General features: G+C 41.3%; 2 protein-coding genes across 3 annotated transcripts in view; one reads left to right on the top strand and one right to left on the bottom strand.

The window, feature by feature from the left end:
* SCYL2 (SCY1 like pseudokinase 2) overlaps window positions 1-475 on the bottom strand; it is a 55,105-nt gene extending 54,630 nt beyond the window's left edge. The window contains exon 1 of one of the 2 annotated variants that reach the window (XM_034773572.1): window positions 330-475. The gene's annotated coding sequence lies outside the window, so the exon portion shown is untranslated. The remainder of the gene's footprint in view (window positions 1-329) is intronic. The other variant, XM_034773583.1, reaches the window with a different exon arrangement.
* On the top strand, window positions 391-21,935 carry DEPDC4 (DEP domain containing 4). Its single transcript, XM_034773599.1, has 9 exons — window positions 391-626; window positions 2,759-3,179; window positions 5,092-5,237; window positions 8,514-8,700; window positions 11,495-11,721; window positions 14,183-14,325; window positions 14,558-14,683; window positions 18,111-18,189; window positions 19,872-21,935. The coding sequence occupies exons 1-9, from the start codon at window positions 551-553 to the stop codon at window positions 20,045-20,047; spliced, it is 1,581 nt and encodes a 526-aa protein (XP_034629490.1). The 5' UTR covers window positions 391-550; the 3' UTR covers window positions 20,048-21,935.
* Window positions 21,936-23,715: the final 1,780 nt, after the last annotated feature.

Below are 23,715 nucleotides of genomic sequence, written 5' to 3'. Positions count from 1 at the left end.
ACCCCCTTTAACGGGTCACGTGCTCTTCGCCGCCGTGTCCTGCCAACAAAGCCACGTATCGCTGTCCGCAGGGAGCGTCCCCCCAGGGAGCTGCTGTCAGTCGCCACCTCGCCTGCACCCCCAGTCCTCCGGCCCCGCGGGGAGAGGCACAGCTCAGCGCGCCCCGCCCCCGGGGCCACAGGTTTAGAGTGAGTGACTAGCCGCCCGGCCCGGCGCTCTGGCCCTGCACAAAACCCGGCCCGGCTGCCGGCCCTGCCCGGGAGCGGCTCCTGGGCGAGCGGGTCCCCGGTGTCGCTAGGCCAGAGGCAGCCGCTGCCCCGCCCTCTCACCTGCGCCTAAGGGAAGCTGCGGGGGTCGTGTCCCGCCGTGTGTCCGTCCGCGTCGCGCTCTCCAGCCGCGGCTCAGCCCCGTCCCCCCTGCGGCTACTCCATGGCGACCGAACCAGCGCCCGGGCCACCAGCCCCCCCCCCGCGCTGCCTCACTTCCGCCACGGGGCCAGGTTGGGGCCGGAAGTGACGGTGTGGGAGGCGGGACAGGAAGGTGGCCGGCGATGGCGGCGCATTTGACTCCGCGGTTCAGGAGGGTTCACAGCCAGAGCGAGCTGGGCGCGCGGCGGCGGGGCGGAGGTGAGTGTGCTCCGGCCTGGGGCTGGCCGGCTTTCCGCGCCGCCTGAGGGGAGCCCCCCAGAGCCCCCCCAGTGCCAGGGCCTGGGGCCCTGGGGAGGGTGTTGTGTGTCCCGGGCCGGGGCCCCTCCTGCGAACGGGCCCCGCCCCGCAGCGGGCGGTTTAAACCCGGCTGGGTTTGGCTGTTATCGCCCAGCCCCGGGTCGCGTCCCCGACTAGGATTGCCAACGTTCTAGTTCCCAACCGAACATCCCAGCCCCGCCCCTTCCCCGAGACCCCGCCCACTACATTCCCCCTCCCCCGGTGCTCGCTCTTCCCCACTCTCACTGGGCTGGGGCAGGGGGGACTGACTGTGGGGTGGGGCCAGGGATGAGGGCGGGGGTTGGGGTGCAGAAAGGGGCTCTGGGTTTCGGGGTGTTCAGGGCTGTAGCATAGGCTTACCTCAGGTGACTCCCAGTCAGTGGCGCAGCGGAGGGGCTAAGGTGGGCTGCCTGCCTGTCCTGGCACCACACTGTGCACAAGAAGTAGCCAGCAGGTCTGGGTCCTGGGCTGGGGATCAGGAGACTGACTCCATGCATTGCTCTCACCTGCAGGTACCAGCTCCCATTGGCCAGGAACCTCCTGACCAATGGGAGGCGGAACCAGAGCTTGGGGCGGGGGCAGCATGCAGAGCCCTATGGTCCCCCTCCCTAGGAGTCGGACCTGCCGGCCACTTCTGGGGCGCAGCATGGAGCCAGGACAAGTAAGGACTAGCCTGCCTTAGCGCCACAGTACTGCTGACCGGACTTTTAACAGCCTGGTCAGCAGTGCTGACCCGAGCCGCCAGGGTTCCCTTTCAACTGGGTGTTCCAGTCGAAAACCAGCCACCTGGTCACCCTATCCCCGGCTCACCGTCTGAGATCCTGGACAGCAGAGTCTGCCGGGGGGAGCGGCACCTTTGGGTGTGCACGTGGGGGCATCTGAGCACTGCTCAGGAAAAAGTGCAGGGAGATTCTGTGAGTCCTGGTCTTGGTCAGGCCTTTTGGTCTCACTGGGATAAGGAGAGACTCTCAGCAATGGGGTGGGGGAGGAGGGAGGTAAAGGCTGTGTCTTTGGAACTGCCCTCCTGGGGCAAGGGATTAGAACTAGGGATGCTGGAGGTGCGGCAGCACTCCCTGGTTTGAAGTGGTAATAACAACCAAATACATGGTTTCCACCTTCAGCACCCCTGTCCTGGGGGAAATGTACCCCTTTCTGAGCTCCCTTTGTAACGCTGGGTGCAGCTGCCTGCTCTTGCAATGTCAGTACCTATACTGGTATTTTGATACTGTCATAGTAGGTGCTGGAACTAGGGGTGCTACTGCACCCCCGGTTTGAAGTGGTTTCCATCATATACAGGGTTTACAGTTTGGTTAAATGGCTCTCAGCACCCCCACTATAAAAACTGTTCCAGAACCCCTGGATACTGTAGGGTATAAAGGGGTAAGATAGTTTAAGAAGAAAAATATTTTTGTAGGCCATATAAGGTGGCTCTGTTAGCAGTTGTGGGAAGGTCTTGAAAGAGTTCATTACTAATATATGCCTAACCAAGTTGGAGCCAACCAACATGTGTCGAAGCATCCATGGATTTAGTTCTTTCTTGAGTATCTTGATCAAATACTTATGAATGTTTGTTACTGTTTGAATGTAGTAATTGCTTATGATTTTGGCTTTTACAAATTTAGAGCAATTGTATAACTCTCCTTGGGCTTTTAGATTTAATAAAGGAGTTTATGGTTAAATTAGTATCTGATGGTGCACTGTCTTACTTTTATCTAGAATAATAATTCCAGCAGATACATTGAGATTGTTTGGGTAAAATGAAAAGAAACTGATTTTTTTTATTTAGCATGTTCTTGTTTTCCTTTCCTGGCGTAAGCTTGCTTGCGTATGACTTAGTGTCAAATCACTGCAGGAATTAGTTTGCTATTTTGTTACCACTTATCTCTGGCTGTGCTTTGAAAAGTTAAATTTCACTTCTGGAGAACGCAGCCAACGCACTTTCAATTTTGAAAAGGAAAATGTAAAAATAATACACTTAAATGTTACAGTAAGTGTTTACAGTATGCAAACATAAATAATGTTTTAGTAACATGAATGCTTAAATATTTTTGCAGGAAGCAGTGGTCCTTTTCAAGCAACTCGGTTATGGAATGGTATTATTCATGCTCTTCAAAACCAGGTGGAAATAAAAAGACGACGACAACATCTAAGGACGTACAGAAACTGCTTTACTGGCTCCAATGCTGTTGATGTGGTGCTGAGCTATCTCATGCACAGTATGTACCTAAGTAGTAATGATCTTTCTCGACTGAAGGGAGTCCGTCTCTGCCAGGCTCTAATGGATCACAAGGTTTTTGAACCAGTTGGACCAAAACTATTCAAGAATGAGAGAGAGATAGAGTTTGAAGACACAAGTAATAGTCTTTATAGATTTCTGGACAGCCATCTTTCTCCTCTTTTACTGAAACAGAAAGGATATATTGAGAAGTTGTCCCCTGAGGAAATACTTGAACTTAAGACGAAAAAACCTCCACGGTTAGTAATGCAGATGTACACATTTAAACAGTCTTTAAAATGTGGGCCTAATAAATACAACAGAAATGCCATCTTACACAATCACGAATGAGAAGAGGTGCTCCATGAGACACTCTGTTTAGATGTCATCCATGCTATGAAAAAACCTGAGATGCAATTCAAAGGCAAGATATTAATTATGGAAGAATAAAAAACATTTCTTGATTGTTACCTTGTGAAAATACTAGGTGACTAAAATATTTACATTAGGACTAGAAAGACCCACTTGTTCAGACCCAGATTGGAGGAGCTGTGATTTTTAGGGACCTTAAAATATAAATACGAATTCCAATTTTTATTTTTAATTATGTTTTTAGTGCTTTGTCTTCCAAAGAGATCCTTGAATGTGAATACACCAATTGCTAGTGCCAAACATTCTCTGATGCTTTTTTGTTTCCTAATAAGTTATTAACAGTCTCCTCTATAGCCATCCTTGCAATAGACCTTTGAGACCTGTGAAACGTGCTGCGACAAGTTCTTTGACACTGGGGAAACACCACACTTAATTCACAATGATACCACTGAGGATTTTACTGTAATACCAGTCACTTCAAGCTCCCACCCTGCTGACTGCCTACTTCAATCTTTTCTTCTGAGCAGCCAATATGCCTTCTGGTAGTGGGGCAGTTCAGTAATGCAGAAGGGAGTTGGGGTAGTTGGCTAAGCATGTGACCTGGACTCTTGTGTTCTGACACAGGCTCTAACACTGACCTCTGGCTTTAGTCAAATTACAGCCTCTCTTCCTCAGTTTCCGCACTTGAAATGTTAGTTGTTAATGTTCAGAATGTGTTGTGATTTATATTTATAAAGCATTATGTAGGCAGTAATATTCACCAGGATTCTCCTGCAGCCCCGAGACTCCCATCCCATATACAAAATAATCCCTTGGAAGTGTTTAAAAAAAATAAAAAGTTCACACTGATGCATAGGCTCCAGCACAAGCAGTTGGACTCCTCCCTCTCTTCCAGCAGCCACAAGAGAGCATGGAAAGGGAGTCAGCTTAACTATCCAGAGGCTAATAAAAATGCCCACAAGCAGGATTCAAAGTAGAGCTTGTCAGGAACTTCTTCATCAAGTGTTTTTCATTCAAAAATGCTGAATGGTCAAAACCCAAACTCTTTGCAGAAATGTATTAGTTTTGACTAATTTTCACTAGGAAAGTATTTCAGGTCCAGGGCGGAATGTCTAGAGAGAAACCTAAGAATAGCCAGTAGTCCAGTGGTTAGGGTACAAGCAGGTACAGGTCCCTATTCTGCCTGAGTCAGACAGGGACTTTACCCTGTGTCTCCCACATCCTAGGGGAGTATCCTAACACTATGGCTATGCTGGGTTGGATTTCTGTGTGTCTGATTTTTTTTTTACCAGAAATTCTATCCTGGAGAAAAAGTTTTGTCAGAACCAATAGAGGAGTTTTAAAAGGGGTGTACTGACTGATTTGGCACAGGGATTTGAACTTTAGTCTCCTGCATTTCAAGTTAGTATCCTAACTACTGAGCTATTGCCTATTCTGAAGGTAGGGGTAGGGGTATGTCTGCACGTGTGTTTCATAAAGCTCTCATTGTTTCATAAAAAAACTTGGAAAGGCCTTGGTTTCAGTCTGCATCAGAACAGAAACAAATGTCAGAATTTTGCACGAAATGGAATTCTTGTTTCCCAGCCTGTTCTAATCCAGACAGAGCACCTTGGCTTTTCCTTGTGCTCCTCCGTCTGTCTGTATCCATCTGTTGTCTCTTGTCTTATACTTAGATAATCCCTGTCCCAAAAAGCTTAGAATCTGTGTTCTGTGTTTGTACTGTGCCTAACAAAATGAGCATCTAAGTGCTATGATAATACAAATAATAATTGCCATTTATCAATGCTTTTTTCATAACAGAGCAAAATGTGAAACAATTTCAAATCCCTTAGCACTAGAAGCTGCTGATAAAAGGATAGAGGAATTTCTACAAACTATAAATGTACATCCATCTTTACCTTTAAAGAACATAGTTGATGAACCAGTCTGTCTACTTTCGAAAAAAGGTGATTATATTTTATTTTATAAAATAAAATACAATTTTGTGCTACTTAATATTACCACAAGGTATTTATGAACATTAAACTATAATTTGTTTATTGAAACAAGCAATGAATGATAGATGTTTTGAAAATTAGAAATATACCCTTTTCCCGCCTCTTAGAAAGAGTACTGGCACATCTTGCAGAAATATCATTTCCTGGCATTATTATTTGAATTTTGTGTATCTTGCTACTTTTGTAGTTGAAACAAATCTTTTAAGTAGTGCCCAGGATGTTGCAGAAAGTGACTCTTGCACCGAAACCAAGATCTTTAAAAATGACTTGCACAGAATTCAGGGCTCGATCCTCGAGCCCTTATTCACACAGTCCTATTGAAATCAGTGTAGCTATTTATGTAACTAGATTACTTCAAAAGAATTTCTGGATTGGGCCCTAGTTTAATAAATTACAAAAACTTTAAACACAGTTTTTGTTTGCTTTAAATTAGAAGCATTTAAAATCCATATCACAAAGGCCCATCAAAGTTCTTGCTATATTAGGAAATAACAAATTACGATAACACCAACTAGATGTTTGTGAAACTCAACTATTCATTTAAAAAAGCAGATACTTAACCTATGTTTATCTGAAGCAACTATAATCACAATGTATGGAGTCTACAAAAGTTATCCCTACCAAGTAGATAGCTTTAGTGTGTTACACAATGTAATCTAGAAATGTTTTCCATTGAGGTCAAATGTTTTTGTTCTTCTTTATGTTTGAACCAGGCTTTCCCTGGTGAATGTGCTTATGCCCAGTCTTTTTCCAGGTTGTGCTTATTTGATCTCTGAGGTTGTAGCCTAGAACATAAAGGAACACTGCCAACCAGAACTTTTTAGTTGATTTAATTTGAAAATCAACATCCTTTCAATAACAAGTCTAGATGCTTTTGAAAAAAATCGTTTTTTCCCCCCACACTTTTCTGATCACCCTGCTGTTTCTGAAAGATCTTCCCTGGTGGATAATGGACAAACTTGAGAGAGACAACAAAAAATGTGATCAGGAGCTGTCCTCGCAACTCCCTGCAATTGATGCTTGTCAAGCCGCCACTTCCCTTTCATTGTCCTTGAAGTTAGCAGTAAGCAACTGTCCTCGTGTGTTCCTAACATGAAGGAAACTGAGGATCCCTGCTGTTTCTCACTGCTCCTAGATTCTCAGTTTCCTCCATGTTAGGAACACTCGAGGACAGGGGAAGCCAGGCCAGTGGATTCCCACAGCTCCTCCCAGACTCAGTGATTCCTATCTCCTGCCTGGACTGCTATTTCCCTCTTGGCCCCAGGTTGTTCCTACCTTTGAGGAGAGGGTTACGGACAGAGGATTCTGCTATTTTCCTGGTTCTGCTCCTGTGTAGGTGATCCTCACTATTTCCCAGCCTAAATCCAGACAGAGGGTTTTGTTGGGGAATTTCCTCTGGCTCCTATTCCTACTGTCTCCAGTCTTGGGCGCAAGGGATAAGGTGGGTGCTGTCACTTCCTTCTCCCTGGTCCAGCTGAGGGACCATGTACTCCTGAATCCTGTTGTGTAGTCTGGCTGTGAAAGAGCGTTTCCTGGTCTCCCTGCCTGGCTCCCAGCCCCATCCAGAAGTCTTGGGATTGAGGGGAGACTCACTCTCCTAGTCCCTTCCGCCCTAACAAATGTTGCCTCCATGCACGTATCCCAGGCTTCTTTGTGCAGGAGTCCAGGAAGAAAGAGCCCAAGTCACACTCCTAAAGCCCCACACCAGCAGTTCTTGCAGAACCTGGGGAAGAACATTCATGTGAACTCCTCTCAAAAGCATACAAGACTACAGTGCAACTATCATCAAAACAGTGAAACTGATTCTATGCAGAGTAGTCCTGCACACAGCAATCAAACTGAAAAAAACTAAAAAGAATATTCTCTCTAAGCACCTTAGGGGCTCATGTAAAATAGCCTTGTCAAGGCTGCTTCCCCACTCTGAACTTTAGGGTACAAATGTGGGGGCCTGCATGAAAACTTCTAAGCTTAACTACCAGCTTAGATCTGGTCCGCTGCCACCATTCCCAAGTGGATTCCCTTCCCTTCCCTGGGAAGCCTTGAGAAACTCTTCCCCAATTCCCTGGTGAATACAGATCCAAACCCCTTGGATCTTAAAACAAGGAGAAATTAACCATTCCCTTCCTTCCTCCCACCAACTCCTGGTGGATCAAGATCCAAACCCCTTGGATCTTAAAACAAGGAGAAATTAACCATCCCCCCCTCCTTCCTTTCACCAGCTCCTGGTGAATACAGATCCAACCCCCTTGGATCTAAAAACAAGGAAAAATCAATCAGGTTCTTAAAAAGAAGGCTTTTAATTAAAGAAAAAGGTAAAAATTATCTCTGTAAAATCAGTATGGAAAATAACTTTACAGGGTAGTCAAACTTAAAGAGCTCAGGGGACCTCCCTCTAGCCTCAGGTTCAAAGTATAGCAAACAAAGATAAACACTCTAGTAAAAGGTACATTTACAAGTTGAGAAAACAAAGTAAAACTAAGACGCCTTGCCTGGCTATTTACTTACAAGTTTGAAATAGGAGAGACTTGTTTAGAAAGATGTGGAGAACCTGGATTGATGTCTGGTCCCTCTCAGTCCCAAGAGTGAATGAACGCCCAAACAAAGAGCACAAACAAAAACCTTCCCCCACCCAAGATTTGAAAGTATCTTGTCCCCTTATTGGTCCTTTGGGTCAGGTGTCAGCCAGGTTACCTGAGCTTCTTAACCCTTTACAGGTAAAAGGATTTTGGAGTCTCTGGCCAGGAGGGATTTTATGGCACTGTACACAGGAGAGCTGTTACCCTTCCCTTTATAGTTATGACAAGCCTATACGAAATTTTCAGATGGATATATGATTTGCAGGCTTACATTGCCCTTCTTAAAAACACAATCTGTTGGGAGATTTTTTTTGTTATAAGGGTCTTTCCTTTTTTTTAATGTATTTATTCTCATGTATTTTGTTACTGTATATATAAAATGTTATTAGAGCAGGTAGTTATAAGAAGTAATAACTTAGAAACAAAAATATTTAAAAGCTTTTTGCCCAGTTTCCTTAAGACACTCTCCCCCTAAAAAACAAAATAACATAATTTACATCTAATGAATATATTGTATATGTAAGATGGGCTGATTTTATTTCAAATCAATCAAAATTCCTCTTTTTGATATTTAAATGTATGCTATGTGTACCTACTCTTGTTCCCAGTAACCTTGTTTGTTTTTCCATCTTCCTGTTTGTACTCCCAGTTATAGATGATGTCTGGAAACAACAGACTCTGTTACGGCTACTGCAGTTAATTGATCTTCCAGTCCTGGAAAATATTTTGGAGTTTCCAGATAAGAGGAAAAATGATCATCTTGGCAAAGAGGAAGATCTGATTATCTCAAATACTTTCCTTGACAGAGAGGTCACATGCAGCCTAAATTTGCCCGAGTTAGTTATAAAAATATATATTTTATAAAAACTTGAATAATTTAGCATTTCACTGTTTGACCACACATTAATTTCACTCTGGCTTTCAAGACTTCTGCTCTACGTGGGCAGGGTAGGCTTTGTGGGTGAGGCAATACCTTTAGATTGGAATAGGATGAGCATGGATTTCTCTCTACTGCCTTTCAGAAGTAGCAAGGGAATTCACTGAGACTGCAGCTCTGAGAGCACTCAGAAGCTAAGAGGTGTTTAAATAAGCAAAAATTACATTTTTAACTTGAGAGGATGGGTGAACACTTCCCTCTCTTCTAGACTGGATATTTCACAGCTAAATGCTTCTTTCTTATACAAATATGGGGAGTGAATTATGTGAATTTTGGACTTATTTTAGGGCTTTCATAACTGAGGTATCCCAAAGGGGTTTATACAGTCCTTTTCTTGGTGGTTTTAAGTGGAGGTGCAGTGAGTGTGTAAAGCAAATGGAGCAGCCATTGTTACAGATAGCAAGGGAAAGCCCCTGCTGTGACAAAAGGGTCATTGTACCACAGAAAGAAAGATGTGGCAATTTGGTGCCAGCCTGTTTGCCTTTCCAAACCTACCAGTATTTCTAAACTATTCCTGTTGATCACATCTGGGTTGATGTCATGTTTTACCATATGGCAGTACAGCTAAAGAAAAGTTTCATTTTGTAACATGGAATGGTGTGTTGACATGCAGCCTCTTGCATGTGGGTAGCCTGAGGTCAACTTATAAGAGGAATTACTCTGCCATTATGCTAGCATTTATCCTGAGCCATGTTTTGAAAAGTTAGTGTGGTTTCACTTCAGGAGAATTCATCCAATTTTTGATAAATTTTGGTCAGTCTGTGTACCCGCAAAAAAGCATCTGCATTACAATAGTCTGTTCACATGGAAAATGTTTGAGAATCAAGGCAAAATACATTGAGAGTTAGTTAACCAGTGACGCTCCAGTTGCTGCTAATTTCTAACTGGTATAGCTGTTCGAATTAGTTTTAGGTGGCTGAAGGTGGCCTGAATTGATTCTAAGAAACACCTCTGGTCTTGAAGCCAGTTTTGTAAAAATGTGTGTCTTCAACCATCTAAAACCCATTAAGGCTGTAGCATAGATCCAGTTTTAAAATCAAATTAAGCTGAGCTATTTTTCTCTTTCAGCAACAGTTCCATTTGAGAACTCATGGTATATTCAAACAATTAATTACAGTTCCAGTATCTATATCCCTGAACCCACTAACCAAGGGTATTTTCCAGATTCATACTGCAATGAAGTGGTGTCTCAGGATATTAGAGAGAATGGACTGAAATCAGCAGCTCAGCTGCGCCTTTTCAATTCTGTGGCTCTCTGGGTTGCATGCTTTCTGGCAGCCTACAGTGAGGTTTACTTTATGCTTGGAAAAAATTACTGGTATTCCCTTTGCTTATGCTGCCATGTGGGATGTGTGTACCCACACTTGGCCATGAACCATCTAGAATGGGTTCTCAAACTTCAGTGCATGGTGACCCCCTTCTAACAACAAAAATTACTACACGACCCCAGGAGCTGGGACTGAAGCTGGAGCCCAAGGACTTCAGCCCCAGGCAGTGGGGCTTGGGCTTCAGCTCTGGGCCCCAGAAAGTCTAAGCCAGCCCTGGCGACCCCATTAAAATGGGGTCACGACCCACTTTGGAGTCCCAACCCACAGTTTGAGAACTGCTGCTCTAGAAGAATATTTCCTGTTGGAGCCATAAATGTCCCCTTGTGGGACCTAACATTACAAGAAGAGAGTTGCTACCATTCTTACCGCAGGAAGTGTTGTAGCTGTGTTAGTACCAGGGTATTAAAGAGACAAGGTGGGTGCGGTAATATCTCTTATTTGACCAACTTCTTTTGGTGAGAGAGAGTATTTTGAGCTTACATAGAGCTCTTCAGATCTGGGCTGTGTAAGCTCAAAAGCTTGTCTCACCAACAGAAGTTGGTCCAATAAGAGAGGAGTTACCTCGCAAGGCAAGGTAACTCCCTTCTCTCCATGTGTCATTATATAATGCCTGCATCTGTAATTTTCACTCCATGCATCAGAAGTGTTTTTTTACGCACAAAAGCTTATGCCCAAATAAATCTGTTAGTCTTTAAGGTGCCACCGGACTCCTTGTTGTTTTTGTGGATACAGACTAACATGGCTACCCCTTGATACCTCGCCCACCTCATCTCTCCTTTTGCCCCAGGCAGTTGACAGTGTTGGATCCATCTGTGTGCAGTGCCTTTGCCTGCAGTGGCAATCTTTAGTGCTTATTTCTTGTTCTTTCCTAGATAGTTGTTGGCTTCCTTTCATTTGTCAGGGTTTTAAGTGTTTGTTTTTTGTTTTTAAATGGAATGTCTAGTTTCTTTGCTCCTTTAAAGTTTCAGCCCCTGTGTTTGGTTGTGTAGCTGGATATCTATTTTTCTCTTGTGACGGCTGAAACTGATAAGGCAGGACTGTACTGTTACAACTTGCATTTCTGAAGTGTTTGTGACAGACCGCACCATTGTGGCTTCCTTTGTCTGAAGGAAGGCAAACCTCAGCCATGTTGTTGTAGTCTAGGGAGGCGAGAGTTAGTTGTTAATTGCAGCAGTAGTTCAGTGGACTTATAGCTACAGCATCCAACTACATTCTTTAATTGCTTATTAAGTAAGTTGTATGATGCTGCTGTTCAAACATGCATGTAGTTGTAGGTGTCTGGTTAATTCTTTCTGAATTTTAGTTTAAATAAAGTGTTTTGCCTAGCATTAAATGTAAGTACTAAAACGAACTTTCTCTCCCCAGGCTTGACAAATGGCTTTGTGCAGCAATTGAATGCTTGGAGTATTTTCCAGACCAGCTAATAGTGATGGTTGGTCAGCAGTTACTTCAAATCAGTAACGAACCAAGTCACTTTAATATGCACAAGAAGATACTTTTTGATGTGATAGCAAAATATTATAATCAAGTGAGAGACCCCCTTTTCAACAATCATGATCATGATATTCATTCAGGAATTGTTGAACTTATAGGTAAGTGCATAATCTTTATTTACACATTAAGGAAATTAAAACTGTTTTATTAACTTAATACTAATACAGACATCTTATGAGTAGAATCCCCTTATGATACAGTTTCCCTGTCTCCCAAAAGAGGAATTCATAGCTTATGGACTCACATTTCCATTAATAGCAAATAAACTAACAAGGTAAGGGACCAGAAAAGTTCTCCTAATTCTAAGATTCAATTCAGGCTATGATAAGTTCTTCCTGATTCTGCAACCTTTGTGGCAAACAATTAAATCTTCACAAAACAAAATAACAGCAAGGGTTACCTTAAACTTGGATTTAAATGAAACTCCAGCGTGAGTATGTCTTTTCTGTATACCTTAAGTCTTGCAGAATGTATGGAATGTTACATGAATGCTCCGTTTTCAGAGATGCTTCACAGAGCTTAGTGCCACAGGAGCTCAGTGATGATACTGAAGACATTGAGCATGTTCCTGCCTAGGACTGACACTTGGCAAAGAGACCCTTTTTAATCAAAATAAATAGAGAGCATAAAAAGAAATCTGTGGTAAGACTACAGTAAATTCCCAACCCATGATTACTAATTTGAAATCAATGGTTTACTTAAAAAGGAATTCTACCCTACCATACTTTCACATAAAGGGAGGTGGGGGAAAGGCTCAAGACATAAATCACTGAAAGAACTCTATGCTTTCCATTCTGTAGCTCCCTCATTATTCCCCATTTATTTAAAATCTCTTCTTAAGCTGAACTGTATGTTCTGTGAACATGCCACACTCATTTGTGCCAGTCCTGTGTCACTTCCCAAACTTTAGTCAGCTAAAATCTGCCTGGGGAACAGTTTCTAATGTAGGCCCAGCTTAGTTTCAACTTCATTTTGGACAGGTGGTGGTTCTAACTTCATAATTAAATAGAGGTTCACTTCTAGATATATTAAGCATTCCACAGTTCTTTAGGTTTGATTGTCTCCTGCTGCTCATCAGTCTACACAAGAGGCACAGCTCATACATACATTAGGAGGAGGTTATACTTATTTTACCACTGGTTGCAAAGTGCAGGCTATAGAGTTGCCAGTATATTAATCTTTATTCTGCTGGGTGATGCTTTTGAACAAAGGGCCCTGTTCTGTAACTTCAGGACTGCAGGACCTGGCCTAACTTAGTTGTTAGCTATTCCAGATGGCAAAGTTGGTGTGGAGCTGGGGAGGGATTGTTACATGCTCACACAATCACTGTTGCAGCCAATTGAACACAATCTACTCTTGCTGTGTGTGTACTGCAGATGCTGAAACTTGTATCTTCATGAACCCACAGCCAGCTTGATTTCAAAAAAAATTTTGCACTGTCAACACAGAGGTGAAATATATTTTTTTTAAATTAAACTATAACAAACACAAATCAACCCCACCACTACCACTATTACCCCTAAAATAAAAAGGGCACCATGGTTAGTGTGTGCATGCAGGTGCAAGTAGTCAAGTGCGTCAGACTTTTTAAGACCATAGACTTCAATATCACATGTCCCTTACTGCTTTTAACACACACACTCCTTTCACTTCCCTCCAACTCACTTAAGTATCCCAATAAAGCTTTTAAGCTTTTACTACCTTTTTTTTTTTTTTTTTTAAACAACTCCTCCTGATCTGTGATTAAACCAGCTGGAAACTGTCCTTTATCAGTTATCTAATCTGTCAACTTCTCCATATTTTCCTTCACCTTGGTCTTCTGATGCTCTTCTCTTTTCTACATTTGCTCACTCTCTTCTTTTGGCTTTCTGCCCTCATTCATACTTTCTTCTTTTCCAAGTCTCAGTGCGCTTACATATCCATTCTAGTTGCTTTTATTCTTTCAAAGAAAATAATTGGGCCAGTCTCCTTTTAATTATAGTTTGCATTTTGCTAGACATAATTATCTGGACCAGTGCCTAGAGCAGAGGACTGGGAATCAGAGATTGGTGGCTCTGTTGCTGACCTGCTGTGACTTTAATCTCTCTCCCAGTTTCCCCCTCTGTTAAATGGGGATAAAGATACTTACCTTTATAAATGCTTTGAGATCTACAGATGAAGAATGCTATATAAGAGTTTGATTCCTGCCTTGTCCCTTTACCACACAAAAGATGTAGCTTGGTGGTTTAAAAAGCTCATCAGCAATGGGAATGGTGCTACAGTGAGGCATACTGGTCATATTGCATCACATCATATAAAGGAGCAGTTAAGGATTCAGTCAAAGGTAGGGAAACACAAACTGTATGCAATGGTAAAATGGAGGTTCTGCATCCGGTACATTTAAGACTTCATGATATCCAGAGGATGTTATTTTAAAAATATGTTACTTGCCTAGCTCTAAGACAAAGGCTATATGCTTTTAAGCCTAAAATCAGAAATTGACTCCTATTTAAATACATTTTCTTGATTCTGTTCAAACTAGTAGAGTGCACTATATACAATATTTCACTAACATTGCAGAGAATGGAAAAACAGCACAAGCCCTGGAGGCATCGCAGCTTTACTTAAGATTACTAGCGCCGAACATCCGAGAAGAACTGCGTAGGCTACTGATGTTTATGGCTGTTGCGTCAGAACCTGAGGGCTACAAGTTACAAAAACAAGTAAGTATTGCATTGAAACGTAGGGTATAAATTATTACTTCCCCATAGTAACATTAATAGATTTATTTTTTTAACAGACATAGAAACTGACCCATTACAGCATTTCAATCTGATGCTTTTAAAACTAACTGAAATGGATTTTTTTCAGTGTAGATTTTGTCACCTGTTTATAATGATCATTTAGCTAACACCTAGCAAATCTAATCCAGGTCATTATTCTTCTGTTTTATAGTTTGATAATAGATCAGTGATAATCAAGACTTTTACCAAGGCCATTTTACAAAATAAAGGATTGTCAAAAACACAGACTGAACAGCTAATCCAGTTACTGATGAAGAATCATACTGAACTCTTCAAGGTATTTCCTTCTCATCTGACACACTTTGACCTTGTCATTTTAGATATTCATTGTCAAAAAGCAGCTTTATATGAATATGCTTTTTTGTATATGTCCTGGCAACCTGTAAAAGCTACACAGTCTTGTAGGACCAGAAAGTGTTCCAGACTAATTCAGTTTTTCTGGACTACAGGGGAAATCTTCTAAAATCATTGGCCTCTCTACTTCCATTGTCCCCACCCTCAAATTCTCAGGGTCATTGTAGCACTTCTCTCTCTAGCAAAGCAGTGTTGGAAACAGCTCACTGCAGAAGCCAGCTAATGTACTTTGAGTGCTAACTAGAGGGAGTCATTCAAAGGTGAAATTCTGTGGAGGCTGAGTACGCACTGGCAGTGTCTCTCAGCCCCAGGAATTAACTTAGTATTTTAAAATCTTTCTTACTTTTGGCAGTTAATATAAACCCAATAGGTAAATCAAATGTTTCCCATTCGTCAATGATAAATCCATTATGAATAAGCAGAAATACTTGTATAGCTTTTTCAGTTACATTCAACTATCTCTTGCATATGAAAAGATGTACTTTTTCTAGCTATTTAAGTTTTTAGCTAACGCACATTAAAACTACAGTATTTGTTTTAGTTATTTTTCCAGTTGCAAAACTAATTAAAAAAGACAAGTAGGAAAATGTCTGGTAGTTCAAACTCCATCTCAGCTGCCTGAAAATGGTGAAAATCAAATGGTAAATATTCTCTGGATAGTGTATATTGGGGAAAAAAAATCCTCATATTAAACCAACCCCCTGTCTGAGGCACACAAAAATATTCACGTCCCTTTTTATTTCGTATCAGCTGGGGTCAGAAATGGAAACATTAAAATAGCATAGGAAAAGCTGCTATTGCACTATTTCTGGTTCAGTTGAAATGATCAAGTATTAGAAATAGGGAAAGACTGTGTCTGTTTCTCAGGTAAATAATTAGATAAACATCAGAGGTTTGGGATGTTTACTAGAACTTTCAAACCTTGTGAGTTTTGCCAGAAGGGCACAAGCAAGGAATCTATTCCCCTTGAAGGGAAATGCATGTGGATGATGATGAACAGTACTTACCTCCCAAACCCTCTTTTCTTCCCCCATACATATAGAATCACTTACTTTGGCACATCGCTTGCTTTTCTAGGACACTGCAATTATGCGAACTTGGACACCAGTTCTGCAAAGAGCTGCACACAGACGGACCTCTGTACCCACAAAGAGCCCCTTTAAAGTCAAATGGGCCTGCCCCCATACAATTCATTGAAGTATTGAGGCCTTAAGCAGCTGACTCAATGCAATCTTGAAATGTTGCCAAACTGAATTAGTCTATTTTAAAAAAATGAACTTTTTTTAGTGTAAGGTTATGTACAGAGAGAGGTTGAAGCTACTTTTCCATGATAAGCTGAGTTAGAAACCACACTTCTCAAGCTTACACCAAAAAGAACCAACTTGCTTGTAATTTCACTTGCAGGATCTTAGCCCAGGATAGAATATTTCTGGATATCTTGGGAGAAATTAAAAAAAAACTGCTTGGGAGATAAAATATGTTTCAGTTCTGGGATACTTTCCAGATATTTATTTGGTTTGTCATACCTCCAGAATGGTTTGGCTTTGAAACTTCACCTTTGATTTATTATCTTGGCCTGGGGGGGAAGGGGATTAGCTAGTTTAGACATTTCCACATTTCTTAAAGCTACTGAAGCCTAATATAGATGGCCATAATGGAAGTGCTTGTGGCACCTTAGAGACTAACAAATTTATTAGAGCATAAGCTTTCCATAAGTAGTCCACGAAAGCTTATGCTCTAAATTTGTTAGTCTCTAAGGTGCCACAAGTCCTCCTGTTCTTTTTGCGGATACAGACTAACACGGCTGCTACTCTGAAACCTGTCATAATGGAAGTGTGACACTAGCAGATAGGGTTGCTCTGACGTGACAGTTCCCATCCAGCTTGCTATCTCTAAGGATACTTGTCACCGGACATTTAAATCTTTAATCAAGAAAGATTTTTAGTTTCTCTAACTTAAGTTGTAGATAAGACTGAGCAGATGAACTTTAAGAACAGCTTTCCTTAAAAGAATCTTGCAGCTTTATAATCAGTCTGAACTTTTGACAGTCTGGAAATACAAAGTTAATAGTATCTGAACAAAAAAATAGTCACCCAAACAATTTGTATTTTTATCACCACCCCTAAAACAACCAGAAATGTAATTAGTGCAGTATAGGCTCACTTATTAATGATTCCAACTAACAAGTCATTTTACTAGGAATCCAAACTCTGAAATTGCTGTTAATTTACAGCTTAGGCCCTGATCCTGAAAACATTTTATGCGCATGCTTAACTTTATAATAAAGAGTAGACCTCTTGAAGCCAGTGAGATAGTGAAGTTAAGCATATGAATGTTTGCAGGATCAGAACCTAAGGTTTCATTTAACTACACTGGTCCTTCTGTCACTAATTTTCATGACCTTTACTTTGTTTAAAAGTACAGTAGAACCTCAGAGTTACGAACCACCTCAGGAATGGAGGTTGGTTGTAACTTTGAACAAAATGTTATGGTTGTTCTTTCAAAAATTTACTGCTGAACATTGACTAAATACAGCTTTGAAACTTTTCTATGCAGAAGAAAAATACTGCTTTTAACCATCTTAATTTAAATGAAACAAGCACAGTGTCCTTGCCTTGTCAAATCTTTAAAACTTTCCCTTTATTTTTTAGTAGTATAACACAGGACGATGCTGTATAGCAGGGGTTCTCAGCCTCTCTTTCTGAGGCCCCACAACATGCTATAAAAACTCCACAGCCCACCTGTGCCACAACAACTGATTTTCTGCATATAAAAGCCAGGGCCAGCGTTAGGGGGTAGCAATTAGGGCAATTGCCTGGGGCCCAATACCACAGGAGCCCCTGCAAAGCTGAGGCTTTGGCTTCAGTCCCGGGTGGCAGGGCTCAGGGCCCCAGGTTTCAGCCCCATATGGTGGGGCTTTGGCTTTCTGCCCTGGACCCCAGGGAGTCTAACACTGGCCCTGCTCGAAGGACCCCCTGAAACCTGCTCATGGCCTCTCATGGGGCCCTGGTCAAGAACTACTGCTGGACAGTGTTTGCTTTTTTTTTTTTTTTTTTTTGTCTGCTGCCTGATTGTGTACTTCCGGTTCCAAATGAGGTGTGTGGGGTTGACCGGTCAGTTCGTAACTCTGGTATTCATAACTCTGAGGTTCTACTGTACATTACTACTTTTTGAATAAAAAAAACCCTAACAAGTTGCTTTGGGTTTTTAAAACATATGTACAGGAGTGCCTATTTACATACTCAACTTTAACTCCATCTTTAAAGGGTTTTGCCTATTGTGTAAGTATGCATTTTATAATGAACTGTATAAACACCAACTAAATATCTGAAAATTCTGTTCTTGTGCAGACCCCTTTAATTCTGTTGGAACTAATCAGCAAGAAACTTATGAGCTTGCTGGAAGGACAAGATCCTGATGCCAGTTCAGGTAGAAAATCTGATATTGTGCATTTTTATATGAGTAGTTGCATGCAAATGAGTTTAATGCACTACATATCAAATTATTGTGAAATGCTTTTCCTGATTGCCTCATCCTCTCTGTTATACTGATAGTAGGACTTTAAGTGGTTTAATTCATTAACTCATTTAACCCACCTAAAACAAAGCATAAATTAAATGGAGACTGAGGCCATATTTTATCTAACTTCTCTTCAGTTCCGTAATTGATTATGTAATTTCCTTCACAAAGTTAAATTCAGAAAATAGTGTAAAATATGATTTGGCTAAAGAGACAAACTATTACTTTGGTAGAATTTTTTGTTCTCTTTTCTACTTAGCATACATTATTAAAAGGGCAAATTACTTGCCTGTAATTTGGTTTCTCTGAAGATTTCATGTGGCTGTGTTCCTGTTGTGCTTCTACCATGTGGAATGCACAAATTACCCTAGCACTCAAAAGTTTTGGGGGTTTTGCTGCACCAGTTGATGTCTCATGCAAAGACCAGTCAATTCCTTTTTGCTTGCAAGAACATTGCCCTTCAATTCCTTGATGAGCAGGAAGTAAAGAGTTCCTTAATTCCTAAGCATAATTTAGGCTAGAGTATGTATGAAAAAAATATTTTTATCAATATTTGTCTGGGAATAGATGTTAGTCTCTAAGGTGCCCCAAGTACTCCTGTTCTTTTTGCGGATACAGACTAACACGGCTGCTACTCTGAATCCCTTATAGAGCTCCCCCCATGCTACACCCCATAAAAGCCCCCCCCCCCCATCAGGCATTCATGGCCCACCATACAATTTTCATACCCTCAGGCCAAAAAGTTTGCCTACCCCTGTCCTATGCAAAACTCCTCTGTCCAGGGGTGAGGCCAGAGCCGCACTCTACAGCATGTCAAAGTGAGAAGTTAAGAACTGTCTAGTGTAGCTCTCTTCCATTTTATACAAATACAAAATGGGAAATAACTGGCTAAGCAGCAGTGCTGCAGAAAAGGATCTGGGGGTTATAGTGGGTCACAAATTGAATATAAGTCAACAGTGTGGTGCTGCTGCTGCAAAAAAGGCAAATGTCATTCTGGAATGTATTAACAGGAGGGTCAGATGTAAGACACACAAGGTAATTGTTCAGCCCTGCTTGGCACTGGTGAGGCCTCAGGTGGAGTGGTGTGTCCAGTTCTGGGCAGCACACTTTAAGAGAAATGTGAACAAATTGTAAAGAATCCAGAGGAGAGCAACAAAACTAAGAGGAAAATATAAGGAACGTCTGAAAGAATTGGGCATGTTTAGTCTAGAGCAGAGACTACTGGGGGCGGGGTGGGAGACATAGGTCTTCAAATATACAAATGGTTATAAAGAGGGCGCTGATCAATTTCTCCACGTCCACCAAGGGTAGGCCAAGCAGTAATTAGCTTAGTTTGCAGTAATGGAGATTCAGGTTTGATTTTAAGAAATACTTTCTAACTATAATGATTAAGCACTGGAACATACAGGGAGGTTATGGAATTCCTATCACTGGAAGTTTAAGAACTGGTTAGACACACACCTGTTGGTATACTTAATCCTACCACAGCATCAGGGGTTGGACTAGATGATCTCTTGAGGTCCCTTCTAGCCCTACATTTTATATAAAAGTGTAACATCTGTAAAATAATCCTAACCTTTTTTCCTATTAAGGCTTCACCTTTTGTCAGCGTTTGACTCCTGAAGAATTTGAAGACCAAAAGCAACAAACAAGGCACCATCTTCAAGAGTTGATTCAAGAGATGGACAGTAATCCCGTCATTTCTCTTAAGCAGAAAAAGAAGCTATTTAAAGAATTCCAAAAGCATCATTCTGTAGCACTATTGTAGTGATTTTGAAACTGAATGTGGTTTTGCACTGTAGCAGAATGTTTTTAAATGAGCCTTGTCAATTATCATTTTTAGAATGCTGACATGCTTATGAAGAGGACTCCTTTTCATAAGCATTAATTGTTAAAGGGTTGTATTGTTTTTCTACAGTAGATAAGAACGCTGGGCCTCTATTGCTGCTCTAAGTTTAGGGTCTGGTGACATTTCTATTGTGAAAGTTATCTGGGTTTTATAGTCTGACTGAAATTCTGCATTCAAAGCACTTTTACTCTGACCTAAGTTAGTTACTAAAATTCTAGGTATTTAAAATTTTCTATGTCATAATTTTAGTCTAGTTCTAGGACTTATCTACATGGTGAGTTGGTGTGCATACAGTGCATTAGGTGAGGAGTATGTCAAAGTGGACTATGGAACTTTCAATGCACCATAGCAGCATCCACATGGAAAATTAGTGTGCTGTATGTTCACATCCTAGCTTGCTACATGAACAAGCCTCACGGATCTGTAGGCCACAGATATAACAGTAAGTGTGTGCTGCAGAAAACTGTCTTATGCTGGTGTACACTAGAGCCCTGCATGGGACTTTTTTTTTTAAATCCTGCTCCCGTCCCACCCTGCAATTCCCATTGTTTCTTGCATTTTTATCCCACTCCTACCTTAAAACCCACAAGAGAGACAGATTCCTATATTCTACTGGGGGAAAAAAACCTGTCAAATATATTATATAAAAAAAATGGAATTCAGCTACAATTTTACCACCAAAGGAATAAACCAAATCTTGCTTAAACCATGTAAAAATACTTTAACTCCTGGTATCATAAACATCAAATCTTTCTATCCCTCACTTAAATTTAAGTATTAAAAGTTTTAAAGTGTTTTCTTGCAAATTACCACAGTTGTGTAGCTTTTTGTTTTTTTGCCCACCCAGTCTCACCTACAACAAAGCTATTATGGCAGCAGGACCCTTGGGATCCCAGTGCAGGGCTCTGGTCTACACCATAGATACAGGGATGGGCAGGTTTGTGTAGTAAATGTCTGATACAGAAATATTTGATTCCTGATTATAGCTATGTATGTGATCGTACGTTACCATAATGGTTCTTTGAGTAATTCTTAAATTATATTGTCCTATTAAGACTTAAATAATTGCCTTAACTGATATTTAAAGTGTACATGTACCAGTTAAACACTTTTAGTATGAGGCAATAACTCTTACCTGTGGAAATGTCTTACACACCCTTAGTGTTAGATTCTTACCTCAGATTTTTTATCAGTTTAACTTTCTTCAGTTATTTTAGATTCGGCTATGGCAGCTGAGTCCTTACTATTTGAGGCTGCAAACATAGCCTGAGTAATACCTTCTATGCACAGATTGTGCTTTGTAAAATCCTGAGTTAAAAACCTTGCATAATGTTGAGTAAAAGTTGAGGAATGGATTACTTTATCTATGATCACCTGAATAGTAGTCTGGGGGGAGGAGGGAGAGTGTATGTGAGGTATAGCTTCAGTTCTTTATCTTCTCTCTACCTGCTACTATAGTGCTGTGAAACATCAATTTTTGGAAAAAAAAAATAGGATTTAGACACATCAACTTTGAAATATACATTATAACAATGGCTAAAATTTATGAAGAGACAGCCTAACATTTTGAGCTGCAGAACACGTTTTTGAGGAAAGTTTTGGAACTTGAGTAGACTGCATATGTGCACTTTTAAAGTTTTTATCCTTGAATTGGTCGATATACTGGAATAATCTTGCATTAGGAATTTAAAAATTAAGCGTCAATGTATCACTGTTATAAAGAATTGTATAAGAGGATTGGGAAAAATCTGTTTTATATTATGACTTAAATTTCACATTAAACAAGTTTTAATGATTATCTACTTAATACTAGTACAAATAAGCTTCTGTAGATGATTAATACCTTTCAAGAATAGATGACAGATTTTAAGGACAGTGTCAAAACAAAGTTGTGATACTGGAAAAAGCTTACACTGTCAGCTGCCTCAAATCCAAACCAATAAGAAGTGTCTACACATTTGGAAGAGGAGGTGGCACATCCCACTTACTTAAGGGGCTGACATACTACACAGTGCATTAAACTTTTTACAGCAAAAAAAAAAATCTAGGAAGAGTTGCCAGAGCTGCTCAAGTACATTGTTTCGAAGACACTTCAAACACTGCAAATTCCAAAAGCACATTAAGCTATTTTAAAAAGGGGTTGGAGCATTTAAGTTGCCATTTACTTAAATCGATTATATGAGCAAGATTACTACTGTATACTGAAGTGTCTATAGTTCACTAATTCAGTAAAACAATAACACCATGAAATAAATCTCTTCCCTTAAACTATTGCAGTGGCTTTCCTTTGCCACTTAATTTCAAAGGAGTCTGCTTTACCGTGGTAGGAACTTACTGTTTCTACCAAGCAATTGGTTGAACAAATCTTAGTAATATCTTGGCCAATGAGAATGTTATATTAGTGGGGCCTCATTTTTCAGAGGTGTTGAGCTCCTACAGCTCCTGTTTACTCTTTTATAGTACAGTTCTGGTGTTCAGCCTGTGAAACATCAGGCCCTTACCCATTTGGGTACTTAGCAAAGTCCTACAACATTTGAGTCATGTCCTCTATGAGGGAGGAAAAAGCAGTCTCTCCATGTTAACCGTGAGGCTTTCTTCTAAGTGAAGTATGAAGATGGGTTCTATTAGGGGAAGGGAGCCTGGCAAAAACTAAGTTACTACACTTCCACTTTTTCACAGTCAGTTATAATTTCAACCATACACCAGCATTCAAGGGAAATATATTCAACTTCTAAAAGTGCTTGTTTATCAACTATCTTTACCAATATTTGTGGCAGTACTACCTAGGTAAGGAATACTGCCTTTGCATCTCTTTATTGAGAATGTACTCCCACCATGGCAGCTACCAAATATGTAAATTAGAATACAGTAATTATCCCAGAACCATTTAATCCTCTGCAGTTTTGTGGTGGTGCTAGGGAAAGAATGAGATTGAACTGACCTTCATGCGGAAGAACAGCTTCTCTCGATAGTGATGGATAAGGCTACGATTAGATCATGGAGGTTATGGAATCCATGACTTCCATTGACCTCTGTGACGTTTTCTGCCCTGGGGCTGGAGCTCCCAGCCAGCCCCGCCCTCGCCCTGAACCTGGTGGGGGGACTCAGTGCAGCTGCAGCGGCCGGCCAGACCCGGCACAGCTGCCCAATAGCGGGCGGACCCCCTGCATCTGCCCAGCCACAGCTACAGCCAGAGCCAACAGCTGGGGGACCCTGCAGCTACCAGCTGCTCAGGCAAGGGGACCCCCACAGCAGCCCAGCCCAGCCCCATCCCAGGGGCAGGGGGACAAAAGAGCTCCCACGCACCACATTTGTGGGGGACCTGGGAGCAGCAGTAGGTGCTGAACTCACCTATCCCTTTTGTCAGGGATATTTTTAGTGAAAGTCAGGGACAGGTCACAGGGTGCCATGAATTTTTGTTAATTTCCCATGACCGGTCCATGACTTTTACTAAAAATATCCATGACAAAAACTTAGCCTTAGTGATGGATATGTTCTGCTGCTAGCAAGAGGGCTGAGTACCTATTGCTATGGAAACAGTATCTTTATATTTCCTAATTTTTAAAAGTCTCAGCTAAAACTCATTT

The sequence above is a fragment of the Trachemys scripta genome, chromosome 1 (genome assembly GCF_013100865.1).
Source record: "Trachemys scripta elegans isolate TJP31775 chromosome 1, CAS_Tse_1.0, whole genome shotgun sequence".
In the NCBI taxonomy this organism is placed as follows: domain Eukaryota; kingdom Metazoa; phylum Chordata; order Testudines; family Emydidae; genus Trachemys; species Trachemys scripta.
Note: the sequence above shows the minus strand (reverse complement) of the source record. Positions and strands in the feature narration are given on the sequence as shown.